At 39.4% G+C, this 27,237-nt stretch overlaps 1 protein-coding gene across 3 annotated transcripts in view; it reads left to right on the plus strand.

Moving 5' to 3' along the window:
- SH3D19 (SH3 domain containing 19) overlaps positions 1-27,237 on the plus strand; it is a 2,322,497-nt gene that overhangs the window by 727,186 nt on the left and 1,568,074 nt on the right. The window contains exon 1 of one of the 3 annotated variants that reach the window (XM_044062034.1): positions 7,342-7,369. The exons of the other annotated variants lie outside the window; for them this stretch is intronic. Within the exon in view, the coding sequence (XP_043917969.1) occupies positions 7,357-7,369 (13 nt within the window). The 5' untranslated portion in view covers positions 7,342-7,356. Of the gene's footprint in view, positions 1-7,341; positions 7,370-27,237 lie in introns of those variants that run through there. 3 annotated transcript variants of the gene reach the window in all.

A 27,237-nucleotide genomic window follows, 5' to 3' on the forward strand; every position in this document is an offset into this window, starting at 1 on the left:
ACTTTTATGTAGGGAAGCAGATTCAAGCAAAGTATGTATATGCACGTATGTATTTATGTATATATATATATATATATATATATATATATATATATATAGTTGCTCATGTTTGTAAGTTTACTCCTTGAAGGCTACACAGTCGAGGCACTAGAGTTTTAAGTGTGTTCTTTGATTTGTGTTAAACTTGGAACAGCAGCCTTTTGGTGTTTTTTATCAATGATAATGCTTCTTAAATCGTGTTTCTTTGTGCGCGTCACTTTTGGTGTGAGATTAAAGGAAATCCTTTTATATCACAAAAACGTGAGACGTGAGTATATTTTCAATAAGTAAGTTTACTTAAGGTTTCACAAATGATAATTCACTTGTGGCGTTTTAAAAAGTCATTGCTAATAATAAGATCTGCAGCCTTTTTCTGAACGCTGGTTTATACTGTTAGGTGTACTTAAGCATATGTAATGCTTGCTGCTTGATCAATTAGTGTATTCTGTGTTGCACTGTACATTGACTCTGTTTATATTGACTTGCACCTTAAAAGCTTCATGTTGATTTCTAGGCATTGTCTAATTTAAACTGGCCTACCAGATCACACAACAGATAATTGTCACTGGACACTCTCACCATCACCCGAGTTGCTCCAACGTACTGGTTAGTGACATTTGAAATATCGTTTTGCCTAACTGGCAGTTCCCCACAACTTTTGTCAGAGATCCTTAGATTCCATTTCCTGACTTCTGCTGCTTCCTTATGGCTGTTCCGCTGTTTGTCTGTTGTTTAAGTGTCTGCTCTCTCATTGCCTCTCTTATCTGCTCTGCTTCAGGCTTTCCCTTTCAAGAGGACAGAGATTTGGTCATTCAACCCAGAATCATATTTGCAAGCCTTTTAAGAAAGAAACCAGTCCTTGTTATACTTGCATACCCATTTAAATAATAGGAGTGTTCAGTCGCTAATGTGTGTAGAGATCCTGAAATTAAGAAAAACAGTGCTTTGCAATTTTTAGCACCTACTTAATACTTCATAAGTGTCTTTTCATCATGCTGGTCTCTAGTGCAGACTCCAGAAATTACATATATATATATATATATATATATATATATATATATATATATATATGTGTGTGTGTGTGTGTGTGTGTGTGTGTGTCACTATTCTACCTGGAAACAGCAGAATGATCACCTTCTGTACCACACACAGCCCTTGCCCTGTGTACCCCCAGCTTGTCCCAGTGCAGTATGAGTACCTAGTCTTCCTTGTAAGGGAGTATAAGTCCACAGGGGTGGGCATGGGTAGTATAATTGATGTGGGTATGAACCACCAAGATATTGCAACTCTCCCCCAGTCTAGCCTTTTTAGTAGCTTACTGCATGTGGCACTAAATCATTTACTTGCATAAATAAGAACATTGATTTTGCAGTCCCCTGTTGTTTTCCATCTAGGTAGGTTCATTTACAGTTGTGAAAATTCTACAAAATGATACAGGTGAGCAGTGGTGTAAGGGCTGGCCTAAGGTATAGGTGAAACGTGGTTGCCTAGGGTGCTGTACATTTGGGGGTGGTGCTAGTAATTTTTTGACTACTGGATCCTTTATAGCCTATATGGCACCGACTATAGAGACAAACCCTCCAATCTCTTTTGTAACTCAGATCTTTAAGGCTCATGTTTTTTTTTTTAGTTAAAATCCTCTGGCATTTTGATTGATAAGCTTAGCAGAGGTAGTGTTGTTCTGGTGCCCAGTCCCATCCCCTGACCTGGTGCCACACCCTCAACTGTAAGTTGCTGAGCAAAAAAAAAGCCCTCTGCTCAGGAGAGCTAAGCCCATTACTTCTAAAAGAAACCATGCTCTTCTTTCTTTTTTTAAACCATGGCAAACAGCTGTTAAAGTTTATACCACAAATGCAGTGCTAATGCACCTCAACTCTAAACAAAAACCATATTTCTTTTTTAAAATGTAGCAGTGGTATAGTACAACTTTATATTGAGCTCCAGCCTAAGGCGTAGGCAAACCATGTGGTTGACCAGGATGCCATGCATTTTGGTGTACTGTTTATCTATTTGTATATATATAGTGTGTGTGTGTGTGTGTGTGTGTGTGTGTGTGTGTGTGTATATATATATATATTTTGCATTTTAACTTTGAGTGCAGTAGTCCTGAGAGATCTGTTTAATTCTCTTGTTAGCTTTGCTTTCATGAGCATTTTTTTTTTAATACCCCTGCCACACTTTTACATTGTGCAGCCTCACAACAGTGCCTAATAACTGCAGTGGAAATATTGAGACATGATTTGCAACCAAGTCTGTGCCCCATCCCTCCAGCAGCCTTCATTCTGGGAAACTGAGATTGCAGGTTTTAAGTCATTTTTAGTAGCAGTGAGCAAGACATAGGCACCCTGCAGAATTCAAGCACTCCTGTGTAAAAGTAGATACATTTTAATAGTTTTGTAAAATTACATTTACATTTTAGCTTTTCCAGTGAGCAGAGCTCAACTTTTAATCTTGTTGTCACACTGTGTTTTTTGTTGATACAGTTTGGATTCAGAAGGATGGGGCTACGTTTGACAGTAGGAGTAACCAGTAGCAGGCTTTAAAAACAGCTAAAAGACTAAGGATTATTTTATCATTATGGATGTGCCATCGAAAAGAGCAGATGCTACAATTTTCAGAGATTGTTTTCTATTTCAGGCACTTTACTGAATTATTTAGTGTAAGAAGTGTAAGGAAACTAGCTGAATGCATGGGTAATGACAGTACATGATGACCAATGGTTATGATGAGAGCAAACTGCTGTAGTAGATGGATAGGCAAAAGAGAGACAAGCCACCACATATTTAGGGGCATTTTCCGATGCCATTGCGTACATACCTTGATGACATCAGCCATGCTTGTCATTGGGATGTAGGGCTTAAAAAAAAAGAAAACATCTAGCCATAGTATAGCAACCCCAGCTTCTCCACATCTCTGCCTCTCTTCCAGTGGTCTAATGGTCATATGTGAGTTTACAGTCCAATGGCCAAGAGATCTTTCTGTCTGAACCCCTAAGACTCAGAGGCAAAGGGGTGTGGTTGGGGTATCCCCAGTATGTGTTAGCCCCAAAAGAGTTATGGTGAAGCTAGAGGTCTGAAGTCAGTGGTAGAAGGCAAAAAAAATTATGTATTCAGCTAGCAAACACAGTCTTTCTGTGGAGTACTTTGACAAAGTCTGGCATTATACTCAGCTTCCAGTAAGGTGCTGTTTGACCTCTGCTTAAAAGGTCAGGTGAAAGTAATGTCTGGAATATGTAGCACTAAGTTCTCATCAGAAAAAGAAAAAAAAATGTAATGACTTGTAGCATGCTGCTTATACAGTGCCATGTTTTCAAGCAGGCAAAATAGTGGTGTGATAGTGATTTTGTAGCAGAACACATGGTTATTGCTGTCTGAAACTTTTGTAATGAAATCAGAAAGGAGTCTTTGATGATCATTTTTATATATGACAAAGATGCATTGGTTCATATACCTTTACTGCTGTGGTCTAATGTTTGTTGTTATGCTTAGTTTCCAGTGGGGGTCGCTGTTGTGTTGACCAACTTCTTAACATGCAGATTTCAGTTATCACCTGCAGCTATAGTACTTATTTGTAATTATTTCAGAAGAAATAGGAAAGATTTTATTAGCAGAGCAGTAACCTGTCCCCAGTTTAGTCTTGTGTACAGTACTGTACTTGTATATAAAACTGTGAATGTGTATTTATAGCAGGAATGGGCAGACTATGTGTATTCTTTATCTGAGGTTCACAAGTTCCAACATGTTTTTTTTCCCCTCCATCTCCTCTAGGGTGACTCTACCTGCACCCATTTGGCCAATTTATTCTGTAAGGGACAAGACACGGGCATTCCTAGTCTAACTAAGATTCTTATGGCCTTATTCTTATACTGATTATTACTAGCCAGGGAACGTAGTTAGGCTATTGTTTCCAGTATGATGCAAGTCTGGTGATCAGGAGCGGACCTGCTTCAGGTCCTGAGGAGTGGCCTACCCATCCATCCCACATGCAGCTTGCAGACACACAGTTGCTGTCTGGTCAAGAGGAGGAGGCATGAGTACTTCCATGTATGCTTCCACCTTTCCTGCAACTCTGAGGAGGAGAGCTCCACCCTGACAGCTCAAGTCTAAATCTTGCCACTGCAAGTGGGCAATACACTTACCACCACTAGTTGCTGCAAATGCTACAAGCCTGACAGCTTCCCTGCTGATGAGGATGAATGAGCTGGCATGAATTACTCAAGCTTATTCAGCCCCACAGAGTCTGTCAGACAGACATTCTGCTAACTGAAGACGGGCCATCCATGGTGTTCTCAGGGCTTCACTCCTGTCTGCCATGGTGTAGAATCAGGGTTTCAATAATCGTTTAAATAGCCATTTAGGTGATTTGCTTTTTTCTTATTTATGTAAGTGAAACAAATGGAAAGAGTTCTTGAAATTGTTGATAATCAAAATAACTGTACTTTACTGCAAAAGGTCCAGTAGCACAAAGTCTTCTGTAAATAAGTTTTGCAGGTATGTGCTTTCAGTCTAAGGGGAAATCATCACTATGTACTTTTATATGACACTTTGCTGGTTCACATCTGTGTTCCTACGGTTTATGAAATGGTGCAGAGACCCACCATAATTTCTCTAGCTTTGCTGCTCATTTTTCTCTCTTTTTCACTCCTGTTGTTTTTGATTGATAGATATTTGTGTACTTCCTTACAAATAAGAATTGTCTTTGGTAAGATTGCTTTCTGCAACTTGTGCAAGTTAATCATTTTTAAATGTATGAAACCTGTGTTTCTAATTACTATTAGTCAGTGTGGAAAATGATCATCTCCCTGTAATACAGAGGTTTTTAGTAGTAAAAATAAGTGACATGCGTCATGGTATGTGACACCTTATAGCTATCTCTTTGTTGTGTTTTTTTTTGTACAATTGAGTTTCATGGACATAGCTCACCCCTGCTACTGAAAAGAAATTAATGTCTGCTCATTGTCAGAGTGTGTGTGTGTGTGTGTGTGTGTGTGTGTGTGTGTGTGTGTGTGTGTGTGTGTGTGTGTGTGTGTGTATGTATATATGGGTTCCGTTCAGAAGCTCGAAATACTGAGATCTCGAATTTCAGTATTTCGAGCCCAAGAAGCCAAATCCACAGAACAGCGAAAGTTTAGAAGCACGAAATTCAAAACTTTGAATACCGGAGGTTTTGAATTTCGCACTTCTAAAGTTCCGCTATGGTCATGTATTCAGGTAAACGTGTGTGTGTGTGTGTGTGTGTGTGTTAAGGGGTTTGGGTAGGGGCTGTGGTGTGTGTCAGTGTGTTTTGTTGCTGTGATGTGTATGTACAAAGAGAAAGTAGCTTGTGTGGTGGTGTTTTGTGTGTGTTTGTATGTAGTGCGACCTTGGAATGAGAATATTTAAGTAGGAGGGGGGAGAAGGGGGTGTAGGCATGCCTCCCACATAACATATCTATTGCTATTTGCCAGAGACTCTCAAAAAGTCAAGTTAAGAGCAAAAAACATATTCTCATGGGAGAAAGTAAATCATGACTGATGAAATTGTAGAATTGAGTGCGGCATTAAGGAATGAGGAATAGGACACTTCTGGAAATGGAGTGCATGGTGGGGGTGCCGCCGCACTCTTCACCTTGAGTATTATTTCACCAAAGGCTGGGTCTCTTAATATCCTCACCCAAAGGCTCTCAGTAGTTAGGATTTAATGTAAGTAAAACAATCTCATTGATGCTGTAGGATGTACACAGGTCAGAATGTGGGTATGTTCAATGATTAGCAGATCGGATTAGGTCTGTCTAAACCCACGTGCACGGCCCTTGCTACTGTCATGATCCACGCTCTATCTTCTGTGGGAGCACAGGTGCTGCAGGTTGTCGTGGCCACTTGGAGAGAGAAAAAAACTGCATATACCCATACACAATACTTACAGTCTGTAGCTTAGTGTCACATTGCATAATGACCCACATCAGTAATTATACCTATATGCTCAGCTAATTGCTTGTCTTGTAGTTGCAATACCCAGACCAAGAAGAAGACTGAACAGAATACATATAGATTGTTAGTATCATGAAATCAACTGACATTTTCCAGTGATGGTGTTGAGATTCTGATCTCTGAATGGTAACTATACTTGACACATCATATGCACTGTTCTAAATTTGTCTGCAACTTCTTGCAGCTGCATTATAGGATAATTTGGAAAGCTTCTTTATTTTTAGTGTGGTTTGAAGTCCCTGCTTCTGTCATCAGAAACATGTTCAGTTGTGAATTCAGACGTATGAAATAACATTCATAAGTATGGGTCTGAAGGGCTTAAACCTGAAACTTGTTAAGATCCTCAGATGCTCTCAAATATGACTTTTTCCAGTATTTTACTTGTTTCTAGTGTGCATACTACCAGAATCTGTATCAGTTAATGCACCGGTCCTGAACCACATACAGTTTCTGCCTTTTGGTTTTAGGATTTTATGATTGTATTTTACTTTTAGCTTAATGTGGTGCTCCCTTTTGTTCATACTTTCAGGCTTTTAACTAGCTTACAGCCTTACATAGTGGTAACTAAAAATATGTCTATTTGCATGTGAGCAAATAGTGACACTAAAGTATGAAAGTCTGCTATAAAACCAGAAAATAAATTATACAGTTATACTTTTTTGCCTTTAATGGCCCTGGTTCTGTTCCATGCACCCTCTTGTGTATTTCTCTGTATGCATTCTTGAGCTGCTGTTTTTTAAACCGCAGAAACATTTTGTGGCACTCAGTACCACGATGTTTGCCTTTAACTTTAGTGCTCTGGAGTCAGCATTTCTTGTGTCTGACTTAAATGTTTGTTTCATACTTCCTGTCTTCACCCCCACCCCTGCCCGACCTTATAGTACTTTCCAGCCTGATGTGTTACTGAGGACTTGGGACTGAGTATAGCAGTGGAAATGGCCGATGCAGATTTCTCATAACTGAGTGAGTGCCAGTTTCTTTTTGCTTGATTGCGTGACTTTTGTTAACTTTATAATGACCCCTTGTGATGGTTAGTTTTGTGTTTTACGGGCAAGTTAGAGAAGCAAAAAGCAGCAAGAAATATTGTGATGTTACAAAAAATATACAAATCAGTGTTTTAATCTTTGACTCCATCGTCAGAGTAAATCATGCAAGGCGGTAAAGTATGGCAGGGAGTACACAAACAATAAAATAGAAATGAGCAGTTCAGTAAAGATACAGCTGAGTTTAATAAAGCAGACTAGAGCATCAGCTACAACTCTGAAATAAGTCGAGCCATTTTGGAATACATGCAAAGCAAGGAGCTGTCAGGGAATGAAAGAACGTTTTTCTCCACACATCTGTGCATTATGTATGAAGAAGGTACGTTTTATGCATGCAAGGTATAGTTACTAGCACTAAGCAGTTGTAGTGAAGCACTGAAAACAAAGAAGTGCACATAAATTTGATTTAATTCTAATTTCATACTGTCACCATTATATAGGACAGAGTTGGGTTTTATGCAGGAGGGAGTTCTTCTAACTACTGAAGCCATGATAAAAGTAGTGCTTGTTAAACCTGCTGAAGTAACAGCTGCAAGGTAAGGAGGCTGTTTTGAAGACTCAGGACTTGTACAGTCTGTTAATATGATAACAAGGCTATTGTTACAGTTTGAGGTTTCGAAGGACAGTGTTCAGTTTGTTGTGCACTTTGAGCTGTCTGAAGAACCTATAAAAACAAAATTGGATGTACCATTAAGCTTTAAAGTTTAAGAATACATAGTATTTAGGGGTTTGCCATCATATGGTTGACATGCACAATATCGAATAAGATATACTTGAATGCATGTACTTAAAGTCATTTGAGCATGAGAAGTCAACGTTTTGAGGTCTGTTGACTGGAGATTGTGGTACAGTGAGGATCAGGAAATTTCCACTTTTCCTCACTGTAGTGTGATCTCAGAGCTAGTATATATAATTTGCAGGGGGGTACTGGGGAGTGCAGGGGCTTGCCCTCCTGCAAAAACATAAGAAAAGTTAGGAAGGTGTGTCTGCTGCTGTGTTTACAATTGTACACTTAGTGGATTGGGGCTGTGTGACTGTTTCACATTAATATGGAAAACACGAAAAACAGAGAATGTTGACCATCAAGGTCTGTTAACATTCAACTTCTTTTACGTTCAGTAAATTGAAATGCAGCAATTAATATTGACTTTTTTCCTAAAATGTGTTCTGTGTTTCAGTAAAATGAAGGTAAACCATATTTAGGAACAGTGAAGTTTACAAGAGTGTAGACAGAATAGATATTAACATGCATGGTACAAATTGCAAGCATATCTTATTATTATAGATAATGTGTTAACGCACTGCTGGTTAAGAAACTACAAAATTGTGTGCATAAGTGCATGAGAAAATATGTATGCACTCACACAGAAGTAAGCAGTGCACAGCATGTGTGTAAGTTCAGTATGTTGAACACTTTATTAAAATCTAAGGTAAACAGTTTCATTCCGCTTAAATGTAGGCACACACATGTATATGAGTATGTCATCAAGCATCAAACATACACACCATTGACACGCACAGATTATTGAAGACAAACAACTGAACACCCACGCAGCTGACCACACAAATGAAACACACTCCATCTCACACCTGTGCCATACAGTACACCTGTCCTTACCTAAAACTACCTCATTCTAATGCTCAAAAGAAACATACAAGTGCACACGCACATACACAAACAAAATACACATAACTCAACCTGAGGTTTAGGAAGCTGATAACATCCAAAAGCATCAATATATTTTATCAGTTTTCTAACAATTGCCACTGAAGGCAAGCATACACCACTCAAATCAAAACTAAAAAAAGAAAAAAAAAAGATTTACGTGGAGCGCTTTGCCCCCAACCCATCCCCCTATTGTGGGGCTTTGCTCTTGCATCCCGTGACTTATGTATACTAGCTGCACAGTCACACAACTGTGGCTGTAGTGAATTCTCCACTACAGTCAGATAGTTGATGAAACCCAACTTGACTGTAACAGCTCTCAGTGAAAAAGGACAGTCTGTATGGTCAGAGAACTCTGTGACTACAAACACACACATGTGCGCACACACTCAGAGATATGTGCATATAGTGGATGTAAAAAGTATACACACACCCTGTTAAAATGCCAGGTTTTTGTGATGTAAAAAATGAGACCACAATAAATTATTTCTAAACTTTTCCCACCTTTAATATGATCTATACCCTGTACAATTCAATTGAAAAACAAACAAATCTGTTAGGGGAAAAATATAAAAAATAAAAAACATACAGTAAGCTGGTTGCATAAGTGTGCACACCCTTAAACTAATACTTTGTTGAAGCACCTTTTGATTTAATTACAGCATTCAGTCTTCTTAGGTACACACCTGCCATCAATTAAAGAGACTCTGATTAACCCCAAATAAAGTTCAGCTGTCCTAGTAGGATTTTCCTGACATTTACTTAGTTGCCTGCTACAGCAAAAGCCATGGTTCACAGAGAGCTTACAAAGCATCAAAGGGATCTCATTGGTGAAAGGTATCAGTCAGGAGAAGGGTACAAAAAATTTCCACAGCATTGGGTATACCATGGAACACAGTGAAGACAGTCATCAAAAAGTGGAGAAAATATTGGACAACAGTGACTTTGCAAAGAACTGGATGTCCCTCCAAAATTGATGAAAAGACGAGACGAAAACTGGTCATGGAGGCTGCCAGGAGACCTACAGGAACACTGAAGGAGCTGCAGGAATTTCTGGCAAGTACTGGTTGTGTACTACATGTGACAACAATCTTCCATATTTTCCATATGGCTGGACTATGGGATAGGGTTGCAAGACGGAAGCATTTTTTTACACAGAAAAACATCCAGGCCAGGCTAAAATTTGCAAAAACAATACATCAGGTTTCCCAAAAGCATGCGGGAAAATGTCTTATGGTCTGATGAGACCAAGGTTGAAGTTTTTGGCCACAATTCCAAAAGGTACGTTTGACACAAAAACAACACTTTGCATTACCAAAAGAAAACCATCCCCACGGTGAAGCATGGTGGTGGCAGTATCACGCTTGTTTGGGTTGCTCTTCTTCAGCAATAACGGGTGCTTTAGTCAAGGTGGAGGGAATTATGAACAGTTCAAAATACCAGTCATTTTTGGCCCAAAACCTTCAGGCATCTGCTAGAAAGCTGAAAATGAAGAGGAATTTCACCTTTCAACATGACAATGACCCCAAGCATACATCCAAATCAACAAAAGAATCACTTCACCAGAAGAAAATTTAAGTTTTGGAATGGTCCAGCCAGAGCCCAGACCTAAATCCAATAGAAATTCTGTGGGGTGACCTGAAGAGGGCTGTGCACAAGAGTAGGCAAATATTGCTAAGGCAAGATGTGCCATGCTGATAGACTCCTACCCAAGAAGTCTGAATGCTGTTATTAAATCAAAAGGTGCTTCAACAAAGTATTAGTTTAAGGGTGTGGACACATGCAGCCAGCTTATTGGACTTTTTTAAAATTATTTTATATTGTTTCCCCTAACAGATTTGTTTGTATTTCAATTGAATTTTACAGGTTATAGGTTACATTAAAGGTGGGAAAAGTTTTGAAATGATTTAATGTGGTCTCATTTTTTATATCACAAAAACCTGGCATTTTAACAGGGGTGTATACACTTTTTATATCCACTTTATATTAAAATATATAATATAAATAAATATTCAGTTCTGTAAATATTGCAGCAACATAGTAAAAGTATCAAAACCAACTTTAAAATTCTGTTTTAAAAGCTTAAGTTGCAGAGTGTTTAAGAAACAAGATCCTGTACTGTTTTAAGTTTTTAAATGTAAAGGACATGTAGAGGTTGTGACAAAATTTCTTATGACCTTACATGATGCGATATACTGAGTCAAAAGCAGAAAGACGTTTGTAAGCCCTGCTTTAATATCTGTTGGAAAGGTTAAAGTCGTTAAAATGTCTAACTTGCATTATCACTTTTCCATGTGTGCATTATTTACAGAGACTTATCATCTTGCCAGTCTTCTCAGTCATGTGATGAAAGTGGAACATCAGTGGAAGGCATGTTTCATAATCCTGTGTGGAGTAATATTGTTAATGAGTTATTCTTAATGGATTGTGAGTATTCAGACCAGAAGTAAGGCTGTCCTGTTAAGGAATAAGACATTGTTTTACTATTGATGTAAGTATTTTTGTCATCTCATAGGTTCATAGGTTAGTACTAGGCTAACTGCCCTTGCAAGCCATTTTAAGCCTGGACAATTATCCCTTGTGAAACTCAAACCCTGCACCTTGTGTTTGTAAGGAAAACACCTTAACCAGTAGGCCACCCTGCCAACTGTTAAATTTTGCATTTATGATATTCTGTCTTAATAGCATATCCATCATCACATGTCTGTGACTCAGCAGGTAGCAAGATTACCTTTGATGCTGAAAAACCAAAGGATTGTGAGTTCTATTCCCACAAGTGCTGAAATTCATTTCCTGGTACTGCATCATAAGGGGGCACTGCATTTCCTGAGAGTGCTATCCTTTGGGTGAGATGTTAAACTGAGGTCCCATTTACCTGCGTTAGTGGTAGCTCAGGTGTATGTAAAAGATCCCATGGCACTTATTGAAAAGAATAGGGGGAGGGTTATTTTATTTCTCATAAACATTTTTAGTATATGTAACTAATTGTTTTCATTTATAACACATCACCATTTTCTTTCTTGTACTTTTAATTCAAAGCATTTGTCTTTTAAGTAATATTCCTCCATTACCCCCACCCTATTCTCCACAGTCTTTTTTTCCTCCTGTTACTTCTTCATGCTTTCCAGTTATCCAGTCTATCTGCTCTTCCTTCCTCCCTTGGACTTTTCTCCATGTAAGCTGGGAACGGACTGGATCTTAAGGGCATCAGCGAGAGGAGGTTGTGCTGGCAACTGCTTCTGCTACTGAGGGGGTAATGTTATAACGTACTGTTATTTCCTCCCCCTCCCCTGTGTTTGTTGACATATGCCCAAAGGGTACTTCCCTCTGTGGACCTCACCTTCCCTCATAAAGCAGCTTCAACAGATGCCTTCCCCTCCAGGATGGCAGCACCCATCCCTGTCTGCCAGTGCCTCAGGCGCCCAAGCTGCTAACTGAGCAGGGTCGCCTGGACTGTCATAAGGGTTGTATCCTTCTGTGGCACTGGTCACAAACACAGTCTTAATTTCTATAATGTTATATTACAGTCCCACAATTTATTATATAGTAACCCTTCACACCTACAATTACATATGTTCCACATTGCCCCATTACAATTTTTCCATTTTTCCTCTCAACTCCTTCATATTTTTATATTTACCATATAATAACATATCCATATTTACTTCTTTAAAACACTCATTTGCATATTCCTCTTTAAATTTGTTCCAGCATTATTTCATTCATTTACAGACTTTTAAAGCATGTTCCATTGTTTCTTCTATATTACATATTTTGAATATCCTCCCAGCCTGTAGCTTATACTTCATTTGTCCCTTTTATGGTAACTTAGATAATACTAATTTCCATAAAGTCACTTATTTTTTCTTCCTTTTCAAATATTTTCTGTCTCTCTTATGTACACTTTCTTCTTTCTCTAAATGTTCCCATAGCCTCACATAGTATTTCCACATCACATTCTTATACTACTCCTTTATTTTTGTTCTTTCAAAAACTATCCTATACTTCCATATGTTCATTTTACTTTTATATTCTTGCATTTACTGCTGAAACACTAACTGTTCTTATTTTTTCACAATATTTCCCCTTCCACATCTCTTCCTTCTCCACTTTCATTTATAAGCAGTATGAATTTAGTGATGCCAAGTAAAGTTTTACTGTAACTAAATGCACTCTTCTTCCTTCCTTTTTTTCACAATATAATACTGGATTCATTTCTGATCCCTTGTAACTCCAAACACTGTTTCCAATAATTGATTTTCTTTACATGATGGGGAAACAAACACCTCTGACATAATATCATTTTCCTAAAATATGAGCATGAACTAAGCATGCTTTCTTTGTAAATGATATTTTGAAATCTTTCCAAATTACCTCAATAGTCTTAACTTCCTCTAAAACCTCTTTCCACTGCTTTTTACTCATGACTTGCTTCCCAAATCTCCCCCAACATACTTAACTCTTGTCTTGTAAGAGTAAGATAAACTACTCATATTTTTATGTCTACTAAACCTTCACACTTCTGTTTACGTAACTTCATTCTGATTTCTCTTAACTTTTGTCTATCACCATCAAACTTTCTTCATCCACCCTTTATTTTTTGTAATAATTATCTACGCACACCAAACATCCTTTCACTAATGCCCATCTTTCTTCCTGTAATTCTTCACTACTACATTCATTACTACAGTATTCTTTACTAAAGTGAATAAAAACCCACTTATTAGGCACCCTTGCTTTACTTGTTTGTGCACTTTTATTATCTTTCTTATCCAACAATTCATTAACTCTGTTCCAAGTATTGTCATAAACCATTTTAAATACTCATATTATTTGCAGTGTTATTTCCTTACTCAAGTTGGCTGCGCAGTGGTGCAGTGGTAGTGTTGTCACCTCACAGCAAGAGGTTATCCGGTTCGATTCTCGGCTGGGGTGCCTTCTGTGCGGAGTCTGCATATACTCCTTGTGTTCATGTGGGTTTCCTCCCATGTTACAAAGACATGCATCTGGAGTGTTTCTCTCCGGGCCTCTGCTGAAAATTGGCTTCATTCCAAGTCAGACTTTCCCAGTTAAAAAATGTTAAATAAATAATTAAAATAAATAACCAGTACTTGCTGCATGCTATCAAAACCTTTCTGCACATCACACAGTGCCACCTTGCCCTTCCCTTTTTTTCACATTAGACTAAACCACTTTCTTCATAATTAACAACATATCTTTTACTTGCTTCTTTTTTGTTCCATATACTCCATAATACATTGTTCCCCCATAAGTCTGCTTAACCTTTCCACAGCACTTTCCTAAAATTTCATAATCAGTGTTCCCCCAAAGTTATCCTTCTGCAATCCTTGATATTGTTTCTTTCATCTTTTTGTTTTCTTTAAATAAACTTTATTACTTTCTTACATAGTCCTCACTATTCCTTCAGCTAACCACTCATTTATTATGCTCAAAATAATGCTTTCTTGATCTCTCTAGTATTCCAATAAAACCCATATACTATCCTAGCTGGCCCTTGCATACTACTATCTTTAAAATTACTTAATACTTTCTCTAACTCCTCTTTAATCTGTTTTTTTTTTTCTTTTTTTAATTCTTATTTTCTTCTTCCTTTAGCTTAAAAAATTCCTTTCTTGAGCTCTCCAGTATTCCAATAAGGGTTCCTATTAGAAGACCAAAGACGCATTCTGTCGAATACATCTTGGTCGAACTTTATATGTCGAAAACGCAGAATGCCAAAGCGGCTTGTCAGCGAATTCTTTCCCTGGGAAGGAAGTCGCTTGGCCACTTCCGTCACTTTGCTGTTTTCGGCACTGTAGTGCGATCTCAGAGTTGGTATATTTAAGTAGTGGAGGGGTGTGGGGGGCACAGCCCCTCAATTAAAATAGTGTTTAGTGTGGGTTTTTTTTTTTTTTTTGGGAACAGCGATTTTCTTTTTCTCTGGGAAAAAAAATCACTGTTCTGGCTGTTCGCTCTTTTGTGTTTTCATTGTTTTGTGGTCGGTATAACAGCGTTCGATTGTTTGATCGTTCGCTGTTATAATGTAGACCCTCCAATAAAACCTGTATACTATCCCAGCTGGCCCTTACGCACTACTATCTTTAACATAACTTAATACTTTCTCTAACTCCTCTTTAATCTCTTTTTCCAAATTCATATTTTCCTCTTCTTTTACCTCCGGTACTTTCCATCTTCACTTATTGTTTTCCTTACCATTCTCATACAGCTTCTCCACTACTTGCAATATTTCTTCCTGACTCTTTTCTGTTATTCTTGTTCATTTTTCATTCTTTCCATTTTCCCTTCTTTATTTATTTATTTATTGCATTTGTTTACTGGGAAACTCCACTGGGCCTAAAAGAGCCAATTTTCAGTGGAAGCCTGGGGAGAAAAGCTCCAACAAGAACATCGATACAGAAAATATTAAACATTAATTGGTACAAAAGTAAAATACAGTGTTACAGATAGTGGTTACATTAATCTAGTCAGAATATATACGTAACAAACAAAACAAAGACTCTTTGCACCAAAGGCAAGCGCCCAGTCTGGTGGACCCCAGCCATTAACAAGCTCTACAATAAACGGAGAAAGGTACTACAAGATAGAGCAAAATCCTTAAAAGGGAAGACACCCTTGATCACTATAAGTAAAAAACTACGATCGCTCATAAAATCATCCAAGGCAAATTTTGAAAGAAAAGTCGCTAAGGACTCAAAAGACAATCATAAGGCCTTTTTTAGCTATGTTAGAAACCTGGGGGGAAACTCCCAGATATGCTCAGAATTAGTTCAAAATGACGTAAAAATCACTGAACCAACAGACATTGCCAACATACTGGCTGGCAGGTTCAGTGCAAATTTCTCCCCTCCCTCCCCCTCAAAAGGAGAGATATCTATCCCAGCGGATTGTAGCCTCCCACACATCTCAAATGCTCAGGTGAAAACTGCTCTCTCCAAGACAAAAAACACAGCATCTATGGGGCCAGATGGTGTCCTCGGTTGTGTGCTCCAAGAACTCAATGAGGAATTAAACCCGCTGTTAGGGCAGCTGTTTAATCTTAGCCTCACCTCAGGATACGTACCCAAGGAGTGGCGTACAGCAACTGTGGTCCCACTTCACAAAGGCGGTGCCTCCACTGACCCTGGTAATTACTGCCCCATCAGCTTGACAAGCCTAGTCTGCAAAGCTATGGAGAGGATCATAATGGAACTCATAAATAAAGACATAGGGGACTTATAGACATTGGATCCAACCCAGTTTGGCTTTGCCAAGGGCAGATCATGCCTTTTAAACTTGGTTGATTTTTTTGAAACAGTCACCAAGGCCATTGATGAGGGCAAGGCAGTCCACACAGCCTACCTTGACCTTGCAAAAGCTTTCGACACAATACCCCACTCGGGTATCATAGAAAAACTCACCAACTTAAATGTAAACCCATACGTCACAAGATGGGTTGCAAACTGGCTAAGTGACAGAACCCACAGGGTCAGAGTGGCTGGTGCCATGTCAGACTCCAAGCTGGTCACAAGTGGTGTCCCACAGGGCTCAGTCCTAGGCCCCCTCTTGTTCGGCATCTACTTTTCAGAAGTTCAGGCAAACACAGGAGGATTATGGCTAAGTTTGCAGATGACTGCAAACTGGGCGCCATAGTTGAAAACACATCAGACACAGATATCCTCCAAAAGGGTCTCATAGAAACGGATAACTGGTGCCAGAGCCAGGGCCTAAAGTTAAACGCCAAAAAATGCATAGTCATACCCTTCGGGAAAAACAAGGTTACCCCTAGCTACCATATAGGTGGCAATCCACTAAGCACAGAAGAGGTTATCAGGGATCTGGGGACCCAGGTTGACAGTAACCTTTCATTTGACACCCACGTTGCCAAGGTAGTTAGGAAAACCTTCTACATTGCCCACCTGATCATGAAGGGATTCACATCTAGATCAAGGGAGGTCATTGTTCCCCTGTACTCATCACTCATCAGACCAATGATTGAGTACAATGCCCCATTCGGAATGTATCTTACCCGACACCTGCAGCAATTGGAAAGGCCCCAAAAGTTCCTCACCAAAAGGATAAAGGGTCTCAAAAATTATGTCTTATGCTGCCCGACTGAAGGAACTCCAGCTCTATTCAGTCGCATACCGTCTGCTCAGAGGTGACCTGTGCCTAACATACAAGGCCATGTCAAACCCGGAACTGATGGACATGCTCCACCTCAAAAAATCTAAATCCACAAGAAATACAAGAGGAAGAGACTTAAACCTTAACACAGTTATAAATAGGACGTGCTGGAGGGACAGATTCATCACCCAGAGACTCCCTATGCTGTGGAACAAAATCCCGGTACATGTGAGGCAGAGCACCTCGCTGGCCCTGTTCAAGAGAAATCTTGACCAATGGATGGGAGATCGCAGGTTTACCTCGGGGATCACCTCAGTGTCACTGCTGGACAGAGGCACGGTAAACTAACTGGCACAGTACCTTTCAAACTTAAGGGGTGGTGAAAGCCACAAAACTTTGGGCTAGGCTTATAAATGCCCTAGGGCAGATAGCCTAGTATGAACCTATGAAACTATAAAAGCAGGAATTTTGTTGGTTGCCAGATGAATTCAAAGAGGTATAAGCAGAGGTATATTAATCAGCATGATTGTACCAGTATCAACAAGTGATAAAAAATAATAATTAAGGAGAAAATGTCGTCAGTCAGTGGCAAAAAACATAATATAAGAAGGATGAGGTTAAGTTATAGAGCAGGTTCATAGCCAGGAAGAGTTGAGATGATTTTTCAGTATTTATTTGAAGGTGGTGGTGCTGCCTGTGTTTCTTCTAGAAGCTGGGAGTGAGTTCCATCATTTGTCGGTGGTGAAGGAATAGAGGAGTTGACCAGCAGGTAAGTTGGGCTTTTCTGCTTTTAGAAGTAAATGATTTTCAGATCTTAGTTGCCTGCTGGGTTGGTATTGGGTGAGTAGTGTTGAGAGAGCAGGACAGTCTGCAGGTCTGTAGATTACTTTGTGGATTGTAGTTAGTTGGGTGAATGAGAGATGGTGGGGGAGTTCCGGCCAACCTAATTGTTTCAGTGAGTTACAGTGGTGGGATGAGAATTTGGTCTTGGTAGCAAATTTGGCTATTCTGTTGTAACATATTTCAGTCTGGATTTTGCAGAATTTTGGATATCAGTGAGGAGAGGGACACAATAAAAGAGAGAGGGTAATAAAAAGGTGGTTGCAAGGATTTGTGTAGTAGAGGGGCTAAGAAAGTGTTGGTGCCTGTAAAGCATACCAATCTTTTGGTGTGTTTTTATGATATTGTTTATGTGTAGGTCAAAGTTAATGTTTTCATCTATAATAATGCCTTGTAATTGAGTGTGTGGGACAACTTCTATAGTGGTATTGTCTTTGGCTTGTATAGAGAAGAGTTTTTTTTTTATCTAGGGGAGTGGTTTTCTTAGGGCTAAAAAGTAGTAGTGTATTTATTTATTTATTTATTTTGGATTTAGGTTAAGATGATTAAGCATCCAAGATTCAGAAGAGGTGAGGGCATTCTGGGTGATTTGCTGGAGTTCAAAGCTGGAATTTGCAGTGCATATTATTGTAGTGTCATCAGCATACTGAATTACTGAACATTGTGGGAGAGTGGTGTGAAAGTTGTTAATAAAAAACAAGTAATCTCTGTGGTATCCCCGAAGTCTCAAAACAACCCACTAAAGTGTAGTGGGTATTAAAACAAAACAGTGTAAGAAACTTCTCTGTGTGGAAGATTTTCAGTCCATATATTTCTAGTTAATCACTGTATATTTATCAGATCAGACAATAGTAGTAGAAGTAGCGAACGTAAACTCGTCAAGTCAAAAAGTAATAATAGAAAATGTATAATTCTACAGTCGAAAATCCTTTATTAAGGATTTTCGACTTTAAACAGACTGCCTGCCTTGCTTGGATTACTTTCGAATACTTAGTAATGCTGTAGAATTATATATTTTCTATTATTATTAAATTATTAATGTCATCAGTATGTTGGCCATGTACATGCTTACTAAACAGCTTCATAAGCATGTGTGATAGGAGGCGGTATTGAGAAAATAATTTTAGAATTAAAGCATACCTGAAAATGGTTATTGATCTCCAAAACAGGTACAGCTGGGAGGACTGCTTCCCCAGTTAGTATATTTTCAGCAGCTTAAATGCAGATTTTTGTACAGTGATTCTACCTCCTGCCCATTTTTCTAGAAGTGACCAAAAACATCTGTCCTATCTTAGGTACTGCATACAGTTCACTTACTGTAGTTGTTGTTGTTGTTGTTGTCTTTCAGCTTTTCCTGGTCAGGGGTCACCACAGCGGAACTCCGGTCCGCTAATGATTGGCAGTAGATTTTGACGAATGCCAAGGTGCCAGCTCGACGTTCAACCTTCAACTAAGGCACGTCCATTTACGCATGTCTTTAGAACGCCCACCCAACTGCAGGGAGGACATGCAGACTCCACAAAGAAGGCACTCCCCACACTCCAGCCAAGAATCGAACGGGAGAACCTCTTGCTGTGAGGCAACAACGCTACCGCTGCACCACCGCAGATGTTAGTTCACTTACTATAGTAACCTTCTTATATTTTACAGCAACTTCTCATTTCATGCTGAGTAGTAATGCCAGCAGTGTTTTTACTCCTTTTCTGCCACTAATATTGTTTACTTTTAATGTCTCTTTTCATTTCAGTATTTTGCTTTTCTTTTTCACTTCTTCTTTTTCTGTCTCATAGTTAACACCCTTGTTTTGTTGCATCTTACTGCTCTTGTCTGTCTCAACTGAAAACTACAAACCTTTTGAGCATTTATTTTACTGCTATTGGTTTTCCTTTCATTACTTTAATTTTTTCACAAAAAAAAAATCACTTTCTAAATTGTTGTAGCCAGTTTTAGCAAACCTGATATTTTTTCAGCATCTGTTATCTGTTGACTGTCTTCTACATTTTTGTTCATTTCAGTTTTTCCAGGTTAAAATACTGCTTCACATACCTCTCGGCATCTTAGTGTAAGAAGTCTGACAAAGCCACGAATAATGGTGGAACAAAGGCCCAAAAATAGGGGCAGACTTTAAGTATTGCACTTTAACTTGGAAAGTTGATAGAGTAACAGGACTTGTGTTAGTGTGCATTTTTTGAAGGATATGAAGTCAGAAACTCAAATGTATGCCATTCTTTAGTAACTTCATCCCTCAGTGATTTGCTAGAAAATCACACATTTTATGAGGAACAGACCAAAAATATGAGACAAAAGTCTGGATAGTTGAGAGGTATGCTGTTACAGGTTCCATACACAAACATTTCGTCAGCCATTTCTATTTGTCTTGCATTCTTGGTATTTTCCATTTTCTTTGTCCCTCAATAAAGAACAGTCATTATCTGTAATTTTTCCATAAAAATACTGAACATCTGTTTCTTTTTAAGCATTCCTTTTTGAATATACCCATTCTGTAAGAGCTCACATGTCTCTGCTTTAGCTTGCTCTGTAATGTTCTGGATTACCTCATTTATGTCTGCACTTTGGCCATGATGCACAGAGAGATGCAGTTTTCCACACCCAAATGCATTATATTAGGCAGATTTTTCACTCTTTCCTCCTCTTCCCCAGTTTTACTTTCATTCCCACCTCCCACACCCCCTTGCAAAACATATTTTTCACTGCTGTAGTATCAGATAAAATAAAAAAATGTTTAAAGTATTTAAATCCCACTGCTTGTTTATGCCTTCATTTTTATTAACACACATATGAAATGCCAAGGCTTTCATTAAATGAATAATTGTAAAGATCCCCCATGTTTGAGTAACCTGTCCAAAAAGCATTTCCAGTAGAATTATAATTCTAGAAGACATGTCATAAGTAGTTTCAGTACCTGCACATATCATAGGAAACAAGTCAGTACTTTTGAAATATAACAAGAAAAAACATTCTTTGAATAAGATAACGACCTGTGGACCTTCCTTCCCTTTCCTGTCCTGTAAGGTTCACATTGATTGAGTTTGCCAGCTGATCCACACTCTAGAAAACCTCAGCTTATTTGGGGCACTTTTGTTTATATCTCACTGTGCTTCTACTGTAACACTCTGCACTACTTTTCCATTTGTCGGCTGTACTACTTCATGTTTCCGTTACAAGTCATCTGCTTTCCTTGCTTTCAGTTTTGAATCTGCCTGTTTGGTTTCTGGTATCCACTATCCTCTTGGATGATCCTTAAGTCCAGATTCCTCCAACACTAAGACAGTATGCTATGGTTACCATAAACCACAGGTTCCATTCTGAATAAGGTATTTCACAGGTATCTATAGCATTTTCACTTCCTCTGTAGCTTTGTTTACTGCCCCCTCCCATGGTTTCTTTATTGCCACTACTTTCATGTGTCCCTCTTCAGCTTCTGAAATTTCAAGTGAAGGTTGATTACTTCATGTTAATGATAGTACCTTAGAATTAGTTTTCTTAGCCTTTGGTTATACTCCAAAAATCACTCCTTTACTTTTCTCCAGCAAAACCTTACCCACTCCCCATGAGTGGACTGTGTGGGATAGGAATTTCCTTGTGTCCTGGACAAATCCCCCCTAGTCTTTATATATATATATATTGTGTCAGATCTCCTTTGACAACAAGCCATAGGCCTCTACTGAGACCAACGTGGGCAACAAAATGTAAAATAAATCAAATAAGTAAAGCTGTTAGCCATTTGTGTTTGTTGTCATACACACAGTTTTGTTCAGATAGTACTAGAATTTGTTTTTTGAAAGGAGTATTTCATCTCAGATTAACTGTGTGCCCATGGTCACTTTCATGAAACTTCAACATCATGCTGGAAAAGTTGACATTACCCCTCACCCCTTCAAAGGTCCGTAGGTGTCTACTAGGCTAATGACAACTAGGCCCTTTTTGAGCCTAACCATGCAAGTTCTGGTACCCTTGATAAGTATAAGCAGGGGCTTAGGAAATGAAACATTAACAGGATGAGGCCTAGAAAATGAACCATTTACAGGCTGCTTGTGTCCATTAAAGACATGGGTGCCAAACCAGGGCTGACTTTCCAGTTCCCCATCCAATTGTTCAAGTTACACTTGAATTGGGTTAGGGAGGAACTCTGCTTCATGGGAAGGGGGATCCTTTTCCAGAGAAGGGTTAGTCTCTTGGAAACATACCAATCTCTTCAGCAAGTAATATTTATATCACAGGCAAGGTTTAAGTCTTTAGAATGGGGAATTCTGGTGTTTGTTTTGCAGATATGCAGGAGGCCGATCAGGCTGGCGTCTGACAATGCCTTGTATATGAAGCATAGATTTCCCCTCAACAGCCTGTAGGAGACAGAATAAAAGGACAGGGCTTTTAGGTGGTCTGCACAGGCATGTTACTTATGCCCTGTATTCTTTTAATGAGGAACAGCTGTTGATATTCCCTTTGTTGCATGTGCCTGGTTAGGTACATACCAAAGGGTGCATTGTACTCAATGATCGGTATGATGAGTGCTGAATATAGTGGAACAGTGACCTCCTTGGACCTAGATGCCATACCTTTCTTTATAAGTTGCACAACATAGAATAAGTTTTCTCACTAATGTAGACACTTGATGGTCAAAGGCCAGATTACTGTATCCCCAAGTCCTTGACTACTGGATCGTCTCTTAGGTTGTGTTGTCAATATGATAGTTACTAGGGGTGGATGACTTCCTGAAGGAAACTATTTTGCATTTCTTGGCATGTAGTTTCAGTTCATGGCTCGGACACATTATTTGTCTGTGTTGACCCTTCCTGGAGAACATTAGTGTCAGTGGGGGATTCTATGATTGCTCCTAATTTGCAATCATCTGCAAATTTGGTCAGCCAGAGGCCCTTCACATTAGCTTCAGAGATGTAAATGACAAAAAGAAATGTAAATGACAAAAAGCAGTGGTCCCAGGAACATAAATGTATTCTCCTTGGTGGAAATGGATACAGTACATTTGACATTGAGTCATTACTTACCTGCCACTAGACCCCTCCCATACACACATTCAACTTCCCCATGGTGAGTATTGAACCTCCTTCCAGTCTTGTCACAAGTGCCATAGTAGAATTCTGTCCTGTAAAGATCTGACATGATCTGCTACATACTCCTATTTTAATGCCATTAAGACTCTGAAAGCAGGTCTTAGTTATATTGGCAAGAGTCACCTTTCCCAGGTTGCATCTCCTCCCCTTTGCCTGTAATTCTGCATGTTTCCCACTGCCTGCCCTTCATACCTCTCAACTGTCCAGATTTTTGTCTATTATTTTTGGTTTCTTTCTCAAAAAATTGCATTTTTTTGGCAAATTATTAAGGACTGAAGCCATAAAATAATGAATGACATTTGAGTTTCAGACCTCATATCCTTCATAAAATTCATGCTAATGCAAAAACCTGTTGGCCTTCCAGCATTCTAAGTTTGCAAGAGCAACATTTAAAACTTGTTCCAATTTTTGGGCCTTTGTCCCCCCCATTATTTATGACTTTGCCCAGATTTATTGCTAAGAGGTTGAGAAGTATGCTTTCCCGATCTGTTTTTGCCCCTCATCCAACTTGCACAGAGAAAATGCATAAGGCTACCGGTTTGTGTCTTGTTTAAAAAAAGTTTTCACTTTCACAATTTTCTTCTTCAGATCACTTTGCTGATCACTGAATCACTCATTCACCTTCACAGTAATGTCCATGTCAGAGCATTCCTTTTATTTACTTGTAAGAGTTTGAGCAATTGCTACCTCCTCTACGGGTCTATATTAGAACATCAAATGTTTCATAGTTCGAATCACTAAAGGTCGACCCTTAATGATCATACTATGAAAACATTGAATGTTCGTAAAAAGAAAAAATAAATAAAGGGTGTAGACAGGGGGGCAAACCCCCCTGCACCCCTCACCCCCCCCACTACTTAAATATACCAACTCCGAGACCACACTACATTGAAGTAAACAGAAATCTCCCCTTACGGAGATTTCCATTTACCTGTTTGATGTTCTGCACTTTCACTGTTCTCGTGTCGACAATGTCAAATTCGACATTGTCGGCTTTCGAAAATGTAATATAGACCCTCCTCTACTACAAGGCCATAGCCCTGTCATCTGCCTTTGCAGCCCTCATGCCACCTTAGAATTTTTTCTTGCCTCTTTTATCTTTATTTTAGTGTCTTACTATTTCTGGCTGCATTTTCTGTGGGAGTAGTTGTTTTTATGTATCTCAAGATCTGAAGTGGTAGTTGGCCTGAGGTTTTAGTTTGCTGCTTCATTTTTCAGCTTTTCTACATTGTACATTGATATGTTTAACTGTTCTGGTTGGTTCCACACTGCTGGAGTTTAACTACAATTCATTTTAAAAAGGTGTCTAAGCAAGCAGGTTTTGAGAAGTATGATTCTTGTAGGTGTAAAATCCTTTCGCAAGATAGACATGATTTGTGCAGGGTGTGTTTGTTCCCACAACATATTTAAGGGTAAGTGACAAACACAGTTTAATAGAATAAACATATAGTGTTAAAAGGTTTGATGCTTAAAAAGGGTGCAATCCCTGCTATGCAATCTTCCTCTTGGGTGCCTTAGGACTCTTCAGCAACAGACTTTTCTAAGTCCAAATCAAGGGACAAGGACAAGACCTTGTAAAAGAGGTTCAGCTCAGACAGATAACACTCTTGTCAGGAATCTTCTCCTATCCCTCACAAACAGGGATATGACAGTGATGTGATGCTTGATGAAGCTGAAGTGTCCAAACTGGTAGTGAGTTTTCCACCCAAATTTTCAATACAGGACAGTGTTTCTTCACTTTTGGCGGCAGATGTGGCTAGACTTGACCTTTCTTGACTTCTTTCTTCCAGAATGTTCAGGTCTGTTTCTTCCCATATGGGAAAAAGATGAGGTTCTGTTATTCAGTTCCAGGTAGAGATGAGGTTAGTGAGCAGTCTGCAGGTACCAAAGCCGGCATAGGTCGATGCTTCCATGTTGACATTGCCATCGGTGTTGGTGGGGTGAGCATCATATGCTTGGTCCTCTGTAAGGTAGAGATGATTTTAACTGCCCCATCATTGTTGCAGCCCATTCTGCATGGGTCTGTGTCAGCATTAGTGTTAGCCCTAGCTTCAGCCCGTGACACACTGTTACTTTCACCTGAGCCTTCCCCATCATCTTAACATGGAGTCAGCATATTGGTTGGCTAATGTTGAGGGCCTGGTATGTGTTTGCTTCTTCATTTTCATCTTTGGAACTTTTTCTCACTGAAGGTGGGAAATAAGCTTTTGAATATGAGGAACATATTGATTCCTCCTTGAAATCCCCAACAGCAGATACTGACAGTGAAGACACAAGAGATTTCCCAGCTTTATTCTCATAAGATACATCAAATTTTGGAAAATACTGGAAATGATGTAGAAGTGAAGTGTGGCCAACAGACCTCCATCATCTCTAGAGAAATGTCTTGCAATAAGTTTTCTGATCTCCCATCAGTATCCTGTATAGTTTTCCTCATGGACAAAATGGTTGCTGTTATCAGAGAGGCATGTAGAGAGCCTGATGTCATGTAATGTGTTCCTAACAGACCAGACAGCATCCTTTGTCCTTCTAAGGATCAGAACTCTTGGTTCTAGATTGGTCAATGATTCCATTATTATCATGGTGGCCCTCAAAGAGGCTCTCACTTGGGTTGCTAGTTGGCAGACACAGAGAGAGAGAAAGAATCCAGAAAAAAGTCTCTCACTTCTCAGACCTGGAGAGTTTACTTCCCCATATGAGGATTCGGCTGCTGGACTACTTTTGGAAGTGAACATATGCATTCTGTTCTTTTTCTGTCATGGTGGTTTATCTATCTCATATGTTATACCTTGTGAGCTTGTGAGTATGCTGTCAGAGTCACTGGAGAAGTTGTGATGCTGAGCTGAAGTCAAAACTGTCCTCTCCAGTAACATCCTTTTTGACTATTTTTAACATTACAATGGGCCTGACTTGCAGTGCTCTGAATGGTCCAGGAAGGACAGAGGTTGTTAGGATCATAATACACCACTACACCAAATTACACCATGCATCTTCCTTGAGAATTTCAGAGTTTCCTTTCAGAAATGCCCCTTTTGATGGAACTGAGATGTTCGGTCCCAAAGACAAAGAAAAACTCAAGAGCACTCCAAAGTGAACTCTCATGTTTGTTGGCATCACTTTCAAAATAATCCATGTTAGCTGAGGTCCTGAAGTGGTCAACCATGGCAAAGGAATTCTCAGTCTGGGAAAGAACTGGCATAACCATGGTAATTTCAAAATGCACAACCATCCAAAAGAAGGCATTCTCATTAAAGTCAGGGATTTCCCAATCCCCCATCTGTAGACTGCAACAACAGACTCCCTGAGGCCTTGTCTAGGTGTCTCTCTTGGGAGGCTGTTGGAGGTGGTTTTTACTTGCATCTGTTTATGTGGCTAGCATCATACGGGAAAGGTGAATTTGGACAATTGTATCCAGGGCAACAAAATCCCCTTTCACATCACCTGTCTAGCTGCACTTGCTCCTTTTACCTAACATCCCACCCCATCAGATAAATGTAGCCAACAACAGGCATCCAAGAGGTCACACCAGACCAGAAAGGGCCCTGATACTACTATAGATTGGCCTTTTTAGGAGATTAAAATGAATCAAAGACCTCAGGCAGATTTTGGATCCCATCAGACTCAGTGAGTTTGCCCCCCCCGCCCCCACATTTTTGGATGGTCACAACACAGTCAGTTCTTTCTTGCCTGTCAGTAGGAGTCCAGGTGTGCTTTTTGTGGACATCCAAGGTGCTTATGTAAAGATCACAAGGGAATCATGGCAGTGACTTTCCTTCTGCACAAGAGTCAGTGACTGTCAGTTTTGGGCTCTTTCACTTGATCTCCTCTCAACTACAGTGGTGTTTGCCAAATGCATGGCCTTGGTTGCAATGAACTAGACACTCCAAGGTGTCAAGATCTTTCCTTACCTTGATGACTGGGTCCTAGCTGCCCTAATATTAGAGAATTTAGTATCAGCATGGGAATCTCAACTCCAGTTGCTCCTGCTCTTAGGAGTCACACTGAACAGACAGCTCACATATACAACCATCACAGACCATCAGTTTTGTTGGTTGTGCACAAGATACTTTACAGGGCAAATCCATCCTTTGCATAGAAAAGTTAGTGCCGTTCAGCAGGAATGATATCCCATCATCTGCATCTTAGTACAGTCTTGGCAACCTTAAATAAAAATATACATGCTTTAACAAGGACTCAGACCTAGACCTTATCACCATTGTTGTCACTATAACCATTAAAGCTATTGAAGCAGCTGAGAGCTGATCAGGGGTTTGAAACTTCTGCCCTTCATACATATTGAAGTCACATACAAATGGACCAGTGTTAACAGAAGCAATACTGTGATCCTAGGCTTCCTCGAGGGCCTGTGCTTATTAAAAGCTTCTAATTATTATTATTTACATTTGTTGGCCGGGAATGTCCGACTGGACGCAGGTCCATTTTCAGGGGAGGCCCGGGGAGAAA

This window comes from Protopterus annectens, chromosome 2.part1 (assembly GCF_019279795.1).
Source record: "Protopterus annectens isolate FY-2018-M chromosome 2.part1, PAN1.0, whole genome shotgun sequence".
In the NCBI taxonomy this organism is placed as follows: Eukaryota; Metazoa; Chordata; order Ceratodontiformes; family Protopteridae; genus Protopterus; species Protopterus annectens.